The following is a 15,542-nucleotide window of genomic DNA, read 5'->3' as shown; positions in this document are numbered from 1 at the left end:
ATGAATCTTCGAATTTTGAAACAAACTACACGTTTGAAGCAAGGGAGGAGAATAGACAGCGGAATGGGAAATCCTTTGCACAGTTTAACAGTGTCTTCTCCTGTCCCCCCTTTTTCTTTGTCGACATTCCTCTCAGCAGATTTCGAACAGAGTACGCTGGCTGAGCGAATTTACCTCTCGTGATTAATCGTTCCATTTATCGATTTGACAAAAAGAGGGCAAAATACCGCGGAGCGTATTGTCGTCGGTAATCCGCTATTCGGAATCGCATTTTCAGCCAACAACGGACAAAGTCGGATCGTTACGCGTTCGTCAATCGGCGCTCGTTAGAGGTCCTCGTACCGATACGACTACCCATACGACTAATACGTCGGTATTAACTGATTATTCGCGTGATCCTATTGAAACACCGACAACTTTGATTCGGGCAACGTCAGGAACCAGGTGAAAATTTTCAAAGGGACACAAAGGGATCGCGATTAATCGGAGATTGTGGAGGACTTTAATACGTTTCAATGGGAATTCTTTGACGACACTTGCTCGTATATTTTGTGGTTTAATATCGCCGAATCTTACGCGTCGCGTGAATGGATGTATTTGCAAAAGGTAAATTTGCGGATAAATTTTGTCTATAGGATCGATGGTGACAGCTACAGGCAGAAGATAATAATTGTTCGATATACCTGTTTCGTACGGTAGAGTAGTTTCTCTTTCGCTCTCGTTCGGCAATGGTATTACGCTGAAAATTAATCTCGAGCCTCCGCAAAAGCGATCCGCTTCGCGCGAGTAATCACTCGTTGGTAAACAGGCATGATAAACTCACGTAATCCTGCGTGATTAACCGATCTGACAGGCTCGAAGCTCGTGTCACCTGTGATTTACCTGAATTCTTGCCCTGGATCATTAACCATCCTAACGATCTTCTCCTTGCATATCGTCTGTCCGTCTCCGGTAATTATAATTCTGATCTGTATCCTTGTATTCCTCGATTACGCGTTTCATTTGTGTAAAGATTTTGTCCTTTCAATTTATTTCGTAGGAGTAATTAATGTTGTAGGCTTGCAAGGATTGTGAATATCTATTGGTACATCCACTTGCTTCTAATAGGAATGTTCTACATTTTTCATCTTGAGGGAAACTAGCAACTAACAGATATCTTGAATGTAGATGTTTAAATTAAGAAGAAAATTCAAAGCAACAAGTTAAACATTTCTAATAGCAGGAAATCTTCTTAGATATTGATTAATAGTCGTTAAAACGTTCATTGCAAAATAAATCAGTGAAATGGTTATCGAACTTCAAATAAATAATTCAAAGCTCAAAAAATCTAGCAAACTTTTAATTTCTAATTTTGTACGAGTCCTCGATTCTGCCTACAGCTACCGTATAGGCTTGTCAACCGACTCATCTCATCTCCTTTCCACGCATTCTTTAAAAAACTTAATTTTTATACTTCATTCGACACATTCGACACAAATTCCTGCTTTTAAATTAGTTAGTAGAGTGCCGTATCTTAAACATAACCACCTTCCTATTTCGGATAATGTCAGCCTATCTATTAGGTTGTCCGAAAAGTTTCTTTCGTTTCATAAGGTGATAATAGATGAACAACAATTACTGTTTTATATTATTTTATTGAATTAATTATGATCCATTTCGTTATGTTTCTATTATTATCGTTCGTGCATAATTTAATAAACTAATATAAAACAAAAAACATTGCGCGTGTATTATTTTCTTATAAAACGGAAGAAACTTTTCGGACAATCTAATACTTCCGAGAACCACATAATTGTAGCAGACATTCCGCGTTTATTTAAAATTATTAGTGGCAAAATCAGCTGTGCGTGTCTTTTGCAACAAATTAATCTATATGCACCGCCCGGATATATTAAAAATGTTTCTCGAAATCTACTAAGTAGAATTACTAAATGAGCAAATTGATACGTTGAAAATGTGGACTTATTCTCTGGACGCTTATCTACTTTTAAAACGAAGTTCTAGAATACCCTCTTATGCTATTACACTTTTTAATAATATTATTTCTCTTTTTTATTTCTTTTATGCATGCTTCCCCTATTATACTTACTATTATTATATTCTTTTCTACTTATTATTAGGCTCGGACCGTATAATAATAATAATAATAATAACAACAATAACAATAATAATAATAATATGTCCCTGAGTTTTCACAATTCACGTGTCTTTGTTCCTTATCTGCGTGTTCTTTCCGAATTTGATTCTATTTGATTCTTCGGCCCTGGTAGCCGGCATTGCCTGATTATTGGTACGATCTTCAAACACTGTTAGCCATCCCAGAGACGATGACAGATATCGAAGCACCCCGCGGGAGAGTTTCCAACGACGGAGGAGGACTGGAAGGGGTGAGGCATTGGCAATCAGGTACGTTAATGCCAATCAATTATGTGCCGGGTACCTCGTGTACCCTTCCCCCCTTTCATCTTCCCCGAGCACCTTCGTTTGGTGGTTGGTCTTCATCGATACGCGAACGCTCGCGTACATCGGATATATTAGTTATCGATCTATCGTATCCCGAGTCGATATATTCGGTAGGTTAGTTTGGAGGGTCCATACACGATTGCGAACATTGCCGTGATCGGTAATTAGAACCAGGGAGATTGATATAGATATGTTTGCGTCAATTCGGGCAACTTGGTTTGTTTAATATTCCGAAGCTTAGGATTCTTTGGGGATACAGCATCGTCTAAAGCGTGTAAAATTCCGAAACCGCCTTAGAACCATTTGCGCTACCAATAAACTCACGGTTATGCGTGCCGTGCGCTACAATATAACACGCCTCACTGCGTCTGCGAGTGCAATCTTTTAAGCAGCGCCTCAGCGCATTGGTACGGTCTTACATAAAGAATTCTACACGGATATACGGCAACAATAGCATTTTATTCAGTTAACACTTTGACTGCCACGCCGAAATCACATGTTTCGTTCAGGACGCCACGGGAGTATTTTTATTCTTCAAAGCATATAATGGCAAAATAATAATAAATTGATGATGTAGGACAACATTCTTCCCCAATGGACCGTTTATCTTATTGCTGGTCACGGGTGACCACCGTGGCGCCTTGGTAACAGTTGATAGCGACATATTATAACACAAGGCTTTGTTTATTTCAACAAACCATTCGCGTTCGTTATTTCGTCGTAAGCAAAACGTGCAGAATATATTGTTGAAACGTGTAGAAGATATTAGTAAACAGTGTTTGCTCATTCTATATATAATAGTAAGGTATGTGCACACTTCTAATTTCAATTATATGATTCTAAAGCAGCATTTACGATTATTTTCTAAGGTGTGTTTATAATAATATTCGTAGATTACCCCTCAAAGATATGGATGGAAATACAGTGCACCGCTAGATGCAAGATTTGTTCTCATTTTTTTTTTTTATTGCTGTTCTAATAAAAATGTTTAATTGTTCAATGGAGCACTTTTTATTTCAAAGTATTTTCTATTTATCGGTTATATTCAAAATGCCCTAACTGTCAATTTTCATACAATTTTTACAGTTGGAAGAAGTTCAAGCGCTCCGGTCACCATTGCCCACCGTGGCGTCACAGGAGAAACCGTGGCCGGTCATATATGACCCACGTGGCAATCAAAGTGTTAACACTAGAACTACCGATAGATAACACGAAGTTATTTCTACCAAAGCTAGTCAAAATGACTGGTCTTTAAAAAATACGTAATAATAGAATATTTTTATATTTATTGACTTATTACTTTCTTACAGAAGTAATTCTATGTTACGTAGTGCATTTTTGGTATTATTAATCCATCTGGGACCATCATTCCTAAACGAGGATTGACATTTATAAAATTGTAGTACCAGTCTTTTTGACTGGTGTGGCATTTCTAGTGTTAGGATTTAGCGATCGATTCGGAATTTTCCTGATAACTAATATCATCATATCGAATGATACGCAGTAAAAATGTTAAAAACGTGTGGGAAATTGTACAAACGAGGAAACTGGTTAATTGGAGTTCGATAAACAGATTGCAGCACCCTTTTACACTTTGATAAGTACCAGTCATATTGACTGGTATTGGTATAAGTAGCCTTGACGCGAAATTATTTCGAATTTGAATACATAAAAAACAAAACAAAATTCATTATATTATCCGTTTAGTTATCGTTGCGAAAGTCATTACATCATCGCGGAAAAAATATAACATGAAGTAGGAATTTTAAAATAAAATTGTAAAACCAGCCAATTTGACTGGCGTGGTAGTTCTAGTGTTAATAATCTATTCTGAAATATTTTCAAGATATCGATGACTCTATGTGACGCAGCGCACTCTGGAACTGTAGCACGACAAACAAACGATCTGACTGTTAGTCGACATGCAGCACACGTCATTTGTATTTCTGCGACAAATGCCTATCGACGTGGTATACACGTCGCTGGCGATTTTGCAACAAAAGCATCTCGACATGCGTGTCACATCTTTCTAGCGCAAATGGTTAATCGTCCAAGATTTTGGAAACTGTCCCCAAAATTGTGTGTGTGTGCGTGCGTGCATGCATGTGTGTGCGAAGGAAGGGATTAGAATTTCTCTGAAGAAAGTACAATTTTGTAATTTTCCTTTGGACATTCTCAGGAAGAGTTTGGTCAAACTTGAAATGGAAAGAATCTGTGAATAGATCTACGAGAAACCTGAAATTCCAACGATCCGACTTTGATCGTAAATTAAACAGTATTCGATCTACAAACACGATTTTAAACGCGATCGATGGGTAATAGTTTCATTAATTTCCACAGGCATTTTGTTTCTTAACACTTTGGCAAGCTTTTCAAAGCTTGCAAGAAGTGTAATCTCGCGTAGACTACCTAGAATTACCCATTAGCACTCCGATTTACAATAGGCTTAAATTATTTGATAATTTTGCTCGGGCAGAAAAGTGGTGCTTAGTGCTTAGGACGATTACAGGTTTCGCAGGTTTATCAATCTCGAACGACTACATCACGGAACTCCAACCGCATTATCAACCCATCAATTTCAACCTTTCCGTTCCACTGACCACCGAAAGAACCCAACTATCGTAATTCCAAAGGAAAACAATTTTACACGGCGATCAATCTGCTTATCGCGGAATGCCGCTCGTAACGCGATACGCTCGCGTGTAACTGGAAATTAACGAAATCATTAATTTGTTAAGATGTATTTCTTTCTTGAAACACGGAATTAGAATCGTTTGATATCGTTATTACTCTGTAAACGAAGCACCGACTAAACAAACAAACGTATTTCTAATTATATTTCTGAAGCGTGGTGAATAAAGTATAGAAACGTTCGAGAATAGAATTCGTAGGAAATTGCACTTTAGAACGAAACACAATGCTTCGATCAAACAAAGAAATGTGCTGCAACTCGGAAATTGTGTTATTCAATAGCGTCAAATAAATTATTGCAGTGTTCGAGAATAGAATCGCTATTTCCCTGCAGTTAAATATTCCAGCACAATTTTCTCACCAGATCTCGGGCTTCGTTCGAAATTCTTGATTTCTCTTCGACACCGGAGGCGTTAAGAAACTGCTAACCATCGAACCGTGTTTAAAAGCAAACGAAGTAACGAAAGAATCCACGGCGAACCGGGGGAAAAGCAAACACAGAGAACCGCGAATTCGGTCGCGGTTCGTTTCCTTCGTCTCGAAGAAGAGGGTGCAAATCAGCCACGTTTGTCGTCTCACGACGAAAGCCTGTAATTAACGATCCCTGATCGTTCCAAATAATTAAGCCACGACTTGGCGACAATTAGTCACCGCCGTGTACGGACTTTCTTCGCCAATTACAATCGAGCAAGCCCTCCGGTGCTCGCGAATCACGCGATTTGATTCCAACGATTTCTCGTCTCGAGAACAGGAAAGAAGGGAAAAGAAGAAGAAGAAAAAAAAAGGAATAAAAAAGAGAAGAAAGCGTCAAAGAGACGGTGATTTGCCTCTCTACGCCAGGCAACGTAGGGAAAGTTGCTGTTACGGGACGCTAAGATCGCTTCCGGCTGCAACGAGTTTTATCTCGGTTGCTAACGCCACGGTTTTATGGCTCGGTTATTCCATGCTTTGCGTGCTTATTTTTTCTTCCATTTCTACTTTCCGAACAAGTGGAAGTTGATTTCTGCGAATTGTATCTGTCTATTTTCGAACTCCAGGCTGGACGAACAAAAAGTGGCGGATGTCCAAAATTAAAAGCACCGAATATAACTCGGGCAAAATTTTTTTAATTCACAAGTAAAAGGATAAAATTCTCACGCAACGCGCGATCCTTAGAATACGTACAACCGGGCGCCATTCGTCAGCACACCGAGGCGTAAAAGACAGGCGATGTTTTCCTTCGTAAACGTTCTCACGGCTGGCAACGAATCGTGTCGCTTAATTATCAGCGATTGTTCCCGCGCAACGGTGCTGGATATCGCGTTCACTCGCGGAAAATATTCGCCGTAACGAAGTTTCCTGTCCGTGGCTACGTTCGTAGAAAGAATCCCGATATCTAATTATGCGGTCGAGCGTGGCGGTAACCGTAGCGATCCCGTTTTGCCTCTCGAACCGTCGCGCGTATTCGAGATAATTAAACGTGGGGAAAAGGGCTGGCGCACGAGCCTGGCATAAGAGGGGTTGGCGTGGCACAGCGACAGAAACGAATTTAAAAGCGAACACCGCCAGTTTGATCGCGTTGAGTAATCACGGGCGAATTGATTGGTAGGCTGCGGGGGTTAACTATTGTCGATCGATAGAGAGATCGCGGCGACAGATTCGGTCAAAGCGGTGGCCATTGTTCGCCGAATGGAGATCGCCAGCGATCCAACGATCCGGCAGCGGCGGGTAATTAGAGGACGGTTTAACGACGGACGCGTCATTACGCCAACGGGCGCTACGTTAACGAGCTTATTAACGAAAACTGTCCGCTACTTACTGAATCGTTATGATAATCTTGGAAACAGGCGTGCAAGGTGCTTTTCGCATTCCTTGTTGCAAGTGATTTCCACAAAAATGTGATGACATCGTTGATACTTTGGTGTTTTTATGAAATAGTAGAAAATACCAGCAGAGTATATATTAAAAATACTACATTTGTGTCAACATTGTACATCAAAATTGTACATTTGTATTTGTGCAGAAGTACAAAACATAAAATCGTGTAAAATGGCAGCTACATTCTCATGAAATATCCTGCTCTACGAGACGATATTGCAAATATGTATTCAATTTCATTGTTTTTTATATTAGCGACAGAATTGTCAAATGTGATACAACGAAATTCATGTCGTAGTTTGTTTTGTAAGAGTAGAAGTACTTGTTCACTACTAGATATCTGATCTTCTGCAATTTAGTTATACAGATACATATAATTAGTATGTTAATAATGTATTTACATACATTACACCTTAAGTAAAGATGGAAATCAGAGTGAGGAATTTTGATTGCTCACTTCGTAACCGTGTGCAAAACTTAAAGACGATCTTCTTATTTGCATTTTATGTACAGTTATTTACCCATTGCACGGTACGTACACCTTTTAACCCCAACTATTGATTCATCCACTTCATAAAAGGTTCAACTCCGACAAGAAACCTAAGTACGACATCCAAAGAAGAAATTTAATCGTCTCCCTCCATTCACAATTCAATTTGTAAGAAAAGCAGCAAAGTAATTACCTAGAAATATCATCCCTCGGTTCATGAAAATTCTTAAGAACGCGAGAGTACGCGTCTGCGTCCCCTATTTCGTTCTCGACGACGCCGATTAAGAATGTTTCGCTGTTGAGGCGCGTCGCGACGCTTTCGCCTAGGCTTTCGGGCACGCGGCAAATTGCCGGTATGCTCATGCGGGCTGGTTCTCGTCGAGAGGACTGCGTCACCCTCCATCAGAGTGAAACTGCTCGCGGAAGAGCAGTCTCAGCCTATTCGATTGCGAAAAACGCGAGAAAACGCGTCGAGAGCCAGACATTCGCTTCCATTCTGCTTCCTCTTTCGAGATTCCTCTTCCTCCCCGTCAACCCTCCTCCACCCATCTTTTTCTTAAACACGGTTCTTTTCAATATTTCTCTGTCTCTTTCTTAAAATTACTCTTTTTCTGATCTTTTACCCGAGATATTTTATCTTTTTCCCGTTTCTGTCCTCCTTCTTCAAAAAGAACTCTTTCCTACCGGCTGTTCTCTTGACTCGATTCTTACCCATACTTTAGCAATCTTTTTCCATTTCCTGCCGTTCAATCACGATGCCTACACTACGCCGTTTTAACAGTCAATCCATTTCCTCGTCGATTCGCTTCGTTCTTATTTTTTGTTTTATTAGCCTGCTGCTTTTTGTCCTCCGTCCGCTGTGTCGGAAAAAATTTTTGATTCATCTCCCTGCCATCTCATCTTCGCGCGTTCGTCGCGTATCACCCTTCTATTCTTACCGCTAGCTTCTCAACTATTCTTATTTCCTCCTTCTCATTCGTTTTTTAAAAATGATCTGTCATTTTCTATTCGTTGCTGTTACCTGTCTTGTACTTTATCTCTTTCTTCTTTTCGGTTTTTGTCATTTTAATCCCTCCTTCTTGCGTGACATAAAACGAGGAAGATCACTCACCTGAAGACAGTGTCTCCTCGCCAACCAACCGATGTGTTGAAGCTGCGGCGGATCCGGAAGCGCGGAGGCCAGTCGCAGTGCCTTTAAAGTGAGAGCTGCCAGCGCCGAGTGCAGAGCGTTGAACCACACACTCGCCTCCGCGTTGTCTGCGGCCCTTAACCAGCACTCGTGCACTCCATCCGGGGAATGCAACTCCAGGATTCGACCCTCTGAAAGTAGAAAACAGCCGCGTAAGAAAATCGTTTCTTTCGACCTGCAGAATTATTCTCTTATTCTATCAGCGATTAATAACTTTTACTTTAAAACGTTTAGGTTGTTAGCGCGATACAATGAATTTTAATTTTCGTTTTCTTAAATAACGATAAATCTAGCGTCACAGTTGACAAACATGAGAAATGGAAACTTGACAGTGGCGGATCTTCGATTTTTACTAGTCGATCAGAAGATTTAGAAAGTTTAACGTAAAATATCAATAAAAGATTTTCTTCAAATTTGAGATATTTCTTAACGATTGGGTTGAAATGACCGAAAGAAGTAGCGTTAGATGTTTCGTTTTATTGAAGCAAACGAATGCCCTAAAGATAGCACGAAAGGATACGTGGTAAGATATTATCTCCAACAGATGTACGATCCCGAAACAACCCCAATAGAAGAACGTTGCTTCCCTTACGAACTCGTCCCTTTACCTCTAATATCCCTCGATCCAGACAGCAGGGGGGCTATCAGGTTTCGGACTTAATAGTTTTCGCATCACGGTCCCGGCCAACATTATAAAGGCGCCATATAACTCGGCGAGTGGATGACAACTCAATTTCAAGTTGAGTCTGACGTTGTTGCTCGCGTGCACCCTTCGCGTAACAGACTAATTCGAAGCTGAAGGTATCGTGAGTGCTTCAAGTAGGCGTGCGCTTTTTCGCCTGTGTGTGTCTGCGTGTTAGCTCGACTTAAAACGAAAAACTTTCTATTCAAATTCCTCTCACGTTCCTACGTTTAACATTTTTGATACTTCATGCTAAACTTCTACGAGTGAAAAGTTCTAGAAATTTCATATCGATTTCTCCGAGCTGAAAATCTAATTTCCAGACGAAATGGGATGAAAGTTGAGGATATTCAGGTCTCTTTAAGAAATAAGAAAACGAGTACGAGGAACCTGAGAAGGGTCAAGATATATATAGATTTCAAGCGTGCAACGAAGAATAAGCGACATCGTAGACAGGCTAAACACGACCACGTCGACATCGTCTAAACGCTGCCCTGTATCTGGTTACCCTTCGTCCGCGGAATTGGACGACAACTAGCGAAAGCGGCGATAACAAACGTCCATCGTCTTTTATACGAAGTATCCACTTCCACATTCGTTTTCCTTCCATACTTTTAAGCGATAACGAACGTTGCCAACCCCTTGAGGATCGAGGGGTGTTATTGATGCAGTGAGTTAGGGGCTGAACGATTAACGCTCCATGTTTTCCTTCTGGGAGAAATATTTCGATAAGACAAACAGGATCCCAGATGGATCTTTAACAGTTTCAGGAACTTCAGAGGGTCGAATGAATTCTTTGAAGTAAATAAATCTTCCATATTCCTCCCCCTCTTCCGTATTATACGAGAGCTAACTCCGTCATTAGTCGCAGAATCTTTTTACCCGAGCATTCAATTCATTGCCCGATTAATCTAGCAGCTTTTCTAGCCAATCATCTGTGCCATAAACACCGCAAGCCTTCGCAAGAAGCTCGACGTTACCCTTAAATTGCACCTTTCAGTAGCATCCCGCCGCTATCCTCTTGCAAAAGCCAGAAGACGGCACTGTATAATTTTCCGAGTAGCCAAAGAAACTAGCAGCCATTGCCGGGCTCGAGAACCCGCCGAGCAAGGAGACAATACAATCGACGCGGTCGACGCGGAGTGTCGTTAAAGTTGGCAAGCCGAGCTAGTCGCCGGAAACGAGTCCCTCAGTTCGTCAAACCGTCCCGGTTAATTGCTCGCGACGGATACGCAGCTTCGTTTAATTAACGAAACAACCGAGCTTGCCTCTCGTTCTATCGTCGCCTCTCCACGCAGCTCCCCGCCTATATATTCATTCGTCAAGCTTTTCTATCCGGCGTGGCGCGTTCCAGCCGCGGCGTTTCTCTTTCAATTTTCGCCCCTGTGTACCAGCCGCGGAGCGTACGTGGAACGTGACCTGGTAATCTCGCTTCCGGTGTTGTGTATCCGGGCGTAATTTGCGCGCCTTTGACCAGCCATCCGTGGCGAGCGCAAAACCGAGCGAACGCCGCGGAGGATCCTTTGTTTCTGGCGGCGTCGCTCGAAAACAGGCCGATAAGGTTAGTAAATTAGAGGGGGTGCAGCCGGCAAAAAGCCCGGGAAAAGAGGATTCGTCGTAGCTGCGCGGCCCGTTTTCTTCTTTCTTCTTTTCCACCGGGTAGTCCGTCTTCTCCTACCGCATCGGAGGGGGTTGGTTTCCAGGACGGCGCGCAACCCCGAGGGATTTTTCTTCCCCGTTTGAAGACGGTAAAAAGATTTATGGCCCCTCTTCTCCGTCCACCGGCTTTAATTCAAATTTCCTGTTGCGGGATTTCCTTTTCCATCCCCCTTCTCCTTTAACCCCTGCCACCAGCAAGAGGACGGGAGAGAAGGGGTTAGTTCGTGACATCCAACACGCTCCCGTACCGTCGTCTTAACTGCGCACTCCTTTTACGATTGCAAAATACGCATTTACGTTTTGAAGACAGTTTTCCCTTCAGCTCGGTGCTATTTTGACAAGATTGTCTGCAATAGGATAGTTTCTACAGCTACAATTTGTGTCACGATAAATCGACTGCTCGCGGAATATTCATCTTTTCACTTCATCTTTATATCAGGTTGTCCGAAAAGTTTCTTTCGTTTTATAAGGAAATAATACACGCACAATGTTTTTCGTTTAATATTAGTTTGTTGAATTATGCACGAACATAATAATAAAAATATAACGAAATGGATCATACCCAATTCAATAAAATAACATAAAACAAAAATTGTTCATGTATTATCACCTTATGAAACGAAAGAAACTTTCCGGACAAGCTAATACTTGGAACAATTTATCCTGCAATTTACTTCTCTAACTCAACGATCCTTTTATTTGCGATAGAAGAATAGTAGTTGATGAAGTTGATATTTACAGACGTGATCACGTGTATCACGTGAATCTGACATCTATGTCATCAGTCTTGACTGGGTTAAGGGATTACGCGAAGTTCGAATGTCGTAGACAGACTATGGCGGTTTTGAATTTATGTAAAATTCTAGGATGTAAAATTCCACGAACATATTCGACGAATATGAAACGAATTTCTACTTGTGTTCATAAAAATATTAATTTTCATAAACATCCTTCTTCTGGGTGCAGAGAATAAAAGATATCCTGTAAACGAATGATATCCTTCTTAAAGATTATTTTCCTCGTTACCATCTTTATTTTTTAATATTTGTTTTCTTCAAGCTTCTTATTCTCTCGGAATAAAACTTTATCAGGCTTTTTCTTTGTTCCTAAAGAAGCACCGTATCTTTTAAACCTTTCATCGCTATTTTACTTCCATCTCGTACCACGGCTCTCCCGTTCTTTATGTCTTTTTTATTCCTTTCTCAGGTGAGCGTTAACCATAGCCACGCGATGCGTCGACGAATCGTTAAACGTGACTCCATCCGCGCTCACTTTCCCCTTTTTCTTTATCCGCCATTCGACGCGAAAGGATTCCGGCTTTCGGTTTCACGTTTCCACGAGTAATGTATCCTCTCTCTCTCCCTCTGTGTCTGACCAATCGACCGCGTCTACTTCGCGAGAAAACTACGTAACCGAGCTCTTTTGTTGGCCTGCGAAAGTCAGACGATAAGCTTGAGAAACAGACACTCCCTCGGCTATTTCCTTGCGTTTTCCGCCTTTGTATCTTTCCAACGTGCCTGCACTTTCACGACCATCGGTTACGATTTAGTTTTAAACCTTTAGAACGTTGCTTCTATTTATACTAAAAATATCGAAGAAAATGATAGAACAATTAGAATTGTACATAAATTATAGAACGATGATCGCAAGGCACGACAGTTAACTGGAGAATGAAATCGCGTGGAAAATTATAATTGCAGAGTTTGAACTCGAAATTGAAAAAAAGGAAGAAATCACTTGTATCGTATGATATGTTTCTTTAATCACTTTTTATTTCAATTTTTTAACTTCGTATATGTGCCATTTATTTTTCAAATACTATCCTATCTGATATAGCATAGAAAATGAAAGTTGCTATAGCAATAATCATTCCAAACATGTTACTTTGGATTATGCGCGTTATACGAAGAAAATGCCCGTACAGCACGATTTCCTATAACGTGAATTCATATAGCGTGTAACCTATTAACCGCGTTATGCGGGAATCTACGGTATAGAACAACTAACAACAGCCGATAATGTAGAATAACTAAATTATGGAACGATCGTTATTAAATCAGAGATCGTCTATGAAATTGTAGAATTCGGAACTGCATGAACGATGGTTTCACCAAAGATATAAAATTATAAATCCATCGCGGTCTCTAAAAAAGAATAAATTGCTAAATATGCTGCAACTACTCGCAAAGTATGAGTTTCTGTGCAAACAGCATAGGAAAAGCGTTTGGTGTTTTACCCGTAAAAATCATACATCGTACGAGTGGCAAATTAGTGGGAAGCGCCGTGAGCAAAGTTCTTCACAGTTATAGCAAATTGCTGTCGAAAGTAGTCGGAATTTCGCGTTTCTCCGGTTAATTTCGATGGGCCATCTCCTTCAGTAACCCGGGGAACAGTTTTAAAGTGCGTTCGCGGCGAAATTCCGGCGCCTCCGCTGGAATATCCTGTTAGAAAGTTTTTCTCATCCCTTTTTCTCCCTCTTCTTCGGCCCTCGCCACTCCGCGAATTTGTCGCGAATAATTTTCTTGATTCTTAACAATGATAGATGGCTCTTCTTCGCAGTTGAATTCAAGATTTTTAAATTTCAGAGGCCAGTGACACAGGTAATTTGAAAATTATTCCCTTACTTTTTCTTTCTAAGCACCGTATCGTACCCTTTAGATATTACGAAAGCACCGACTCTTTGAAATTTCAATCTAAAGTTTCAGGGAAATTTAATAGAAGCTTTCCCGCGAAAGAAGATAATTTTACAAACAACGTTGAAGCGAAGTTTGGTGAAGGTTAAACTAAGAGAATTTATAAATCTCTGTAGCTTTAGTATCATCATTCATCGAAAGATTAATCCTTTGCTTTACGACCTTTTTATTAAATAATCGTTCCTCTAAAGCTATCTTGATGCGGTACACTGAAACGTTATACGTAGCTTATATTTAGAGATGCTAATTGAAGAATTGAAGGTATAGTTAGAGTAGAAATGAAATGATTTTACAAATATAATCTGTTTTTATCCAATAATTATCATAATAAGTGCTCATGCATACGTATAGGATTCGATATTACAAGGCAAGGGATTAAACCACCACTTTAAACGGGGTGAAACGAATCGAAATGTACGAGGCAACAACGTGACAGAATGACGTGAAATCGACGACAAATTTCACACGAGAGGAAGTCGCGGATGTATCAACAAACAAGGGAACAGTGCAGGACCGATCGATGCTCGCCTTTGTTCCAGCCAATTGTCGGCAGCATTAGCGAGGCAAACGAGACAGCTATGTAACGAACTCGTTCGTTGGAACAGGCTGACAATTGGTGTCTCGCTGGAGCTGCTATCGTTCTCGCTTTGAGATAATAAAACCTTTGGATTTCTTTGCCACGACGCTTTCAACGCCCGACGACTATGCTTCTCGCTAGCAGTTACGAAAAGAAGGAAGACCTTTCCCGCTGGTAAATCCTAGCCACCATCCTCTTACTCTGGCTTCAACGTCTTTTTTTAATCTTTTAAAAGGATCAGCGTGGAGCTGGGGAAACGAAAGCGATTCCTCGTGACGCGTTACAGCACTTCCGTTTCAGGGTATCTTTGCCGAGGACGTGTCGCCTTCCAATCGTATAAAATGCTAATTCTTTTGGCTTTTATAGCGTCTGGATTTTATCTTTTCAGAGGTTCGATCGAAAGTTTCTTCTTGCTAGCGTCGAAGACTTCACCTGCATGGCTTATGACACGGTTGGGACAATTCCTATCTTTAAGAGATAGAATTTCGCTTATTTATCGATTAGGGCAATTTTTTTTTTTTTTTTTGTTTTATCGTGCGTCGGTGGCAAGTAGTCTCGAAGTTTTCAAAAGTCGAAAGGGTTCAACGAGAGGGAGAACACAAGATCTTAAAAGATCATACAAATTTAAAAAAAGAACGACATAGGGAAAGTCTAAATACAATATAGTTAACAAAATAGTTTCAATGTAATCTTTTTATAGTTTTCAAGTCGATCGATTAAACTGATCAAAGCAACGACTAAAGTTTCTAGGGGTTGTAAATGAATGGTACACGGTAAAAGATGAATGTTCGTTCTATTAATTCTTCTCTCAGATGGGGCAAATCCTCAGATACCGCGTTACTTTATTTCTGTTCCCGATGGTATCGTTACATTCTCTTTCACGAATGAAAAATAAAAGAGGCGCGCCAACGTTGCCGCACGGTGGATCCTGTAATTCGTTTCGGAGGAAATTGTGGGATCTCTGATACCTCAAATGTGCATCGTGGAATCCCAGCTTCTCTACTTTTAAGGATTCCACGACTGCGACCACCGGTAAGTAATCAGAAATTACCGTACTCTTAATTCGCCGTATTGTGTACTAAGGAACAAGAGAATTTTTGGACAATTTCTCTGTTTTTATTTTCTTTTTAAACGAAGGAACGAGTTTACAACCATATTCGCATAAAACTCGTCTATAAAACGATAGTTAGAACCGCGATCTAAAAGTGCCTAAATTCTGATAACTTTACACTGTACGTAGA

At 40.6% G+C, this 15,542-nt stretch overlaps 1 protein-coding gene across 2 annotated transcripts in view; it reads right to left on the bottom strand.

The window, feature by feature from the left end:
* LOC117205292 (beta-1-syntrophin) overlaps positions 1-15,542 on the bottom strand; it is a 351,485-nt gene that overhangs the window by 60,447 nt on the left and 275,496 nt on the right. For both annotated transcript variants that reach the window (XM_033443558.1, XM_033443557.1), the window contains exon 4: positions 8,613-8,821. In XM_033443558.1, coding sequence (XP_033299449.1) covers positions 8,613-8,821 — 209 coding nt within the window. The remainder of the gene's footprint in view (positions 1-8,612; positions 8,822-15,542) is intronic.

Source organism: Bombus bifarius, unplaced genomic scaffold, assembly GCF_011952205.1.
Source record: "Bombus bifarius isolate JDL3187 unplaced genomic scaffold, Bbif_JDL3187 scf7180000007987, whole genome shotgun sequence".
NCBI classification, from domain to species: Eukaryota; Metazoa; Arthropoda; class Insecta; order Hymenoptera; family Apidae; genus Bombus; species Bombus bifarius.
This window is presented reverse-complemented; position numbering and strand designations above follow the sequence as displayed.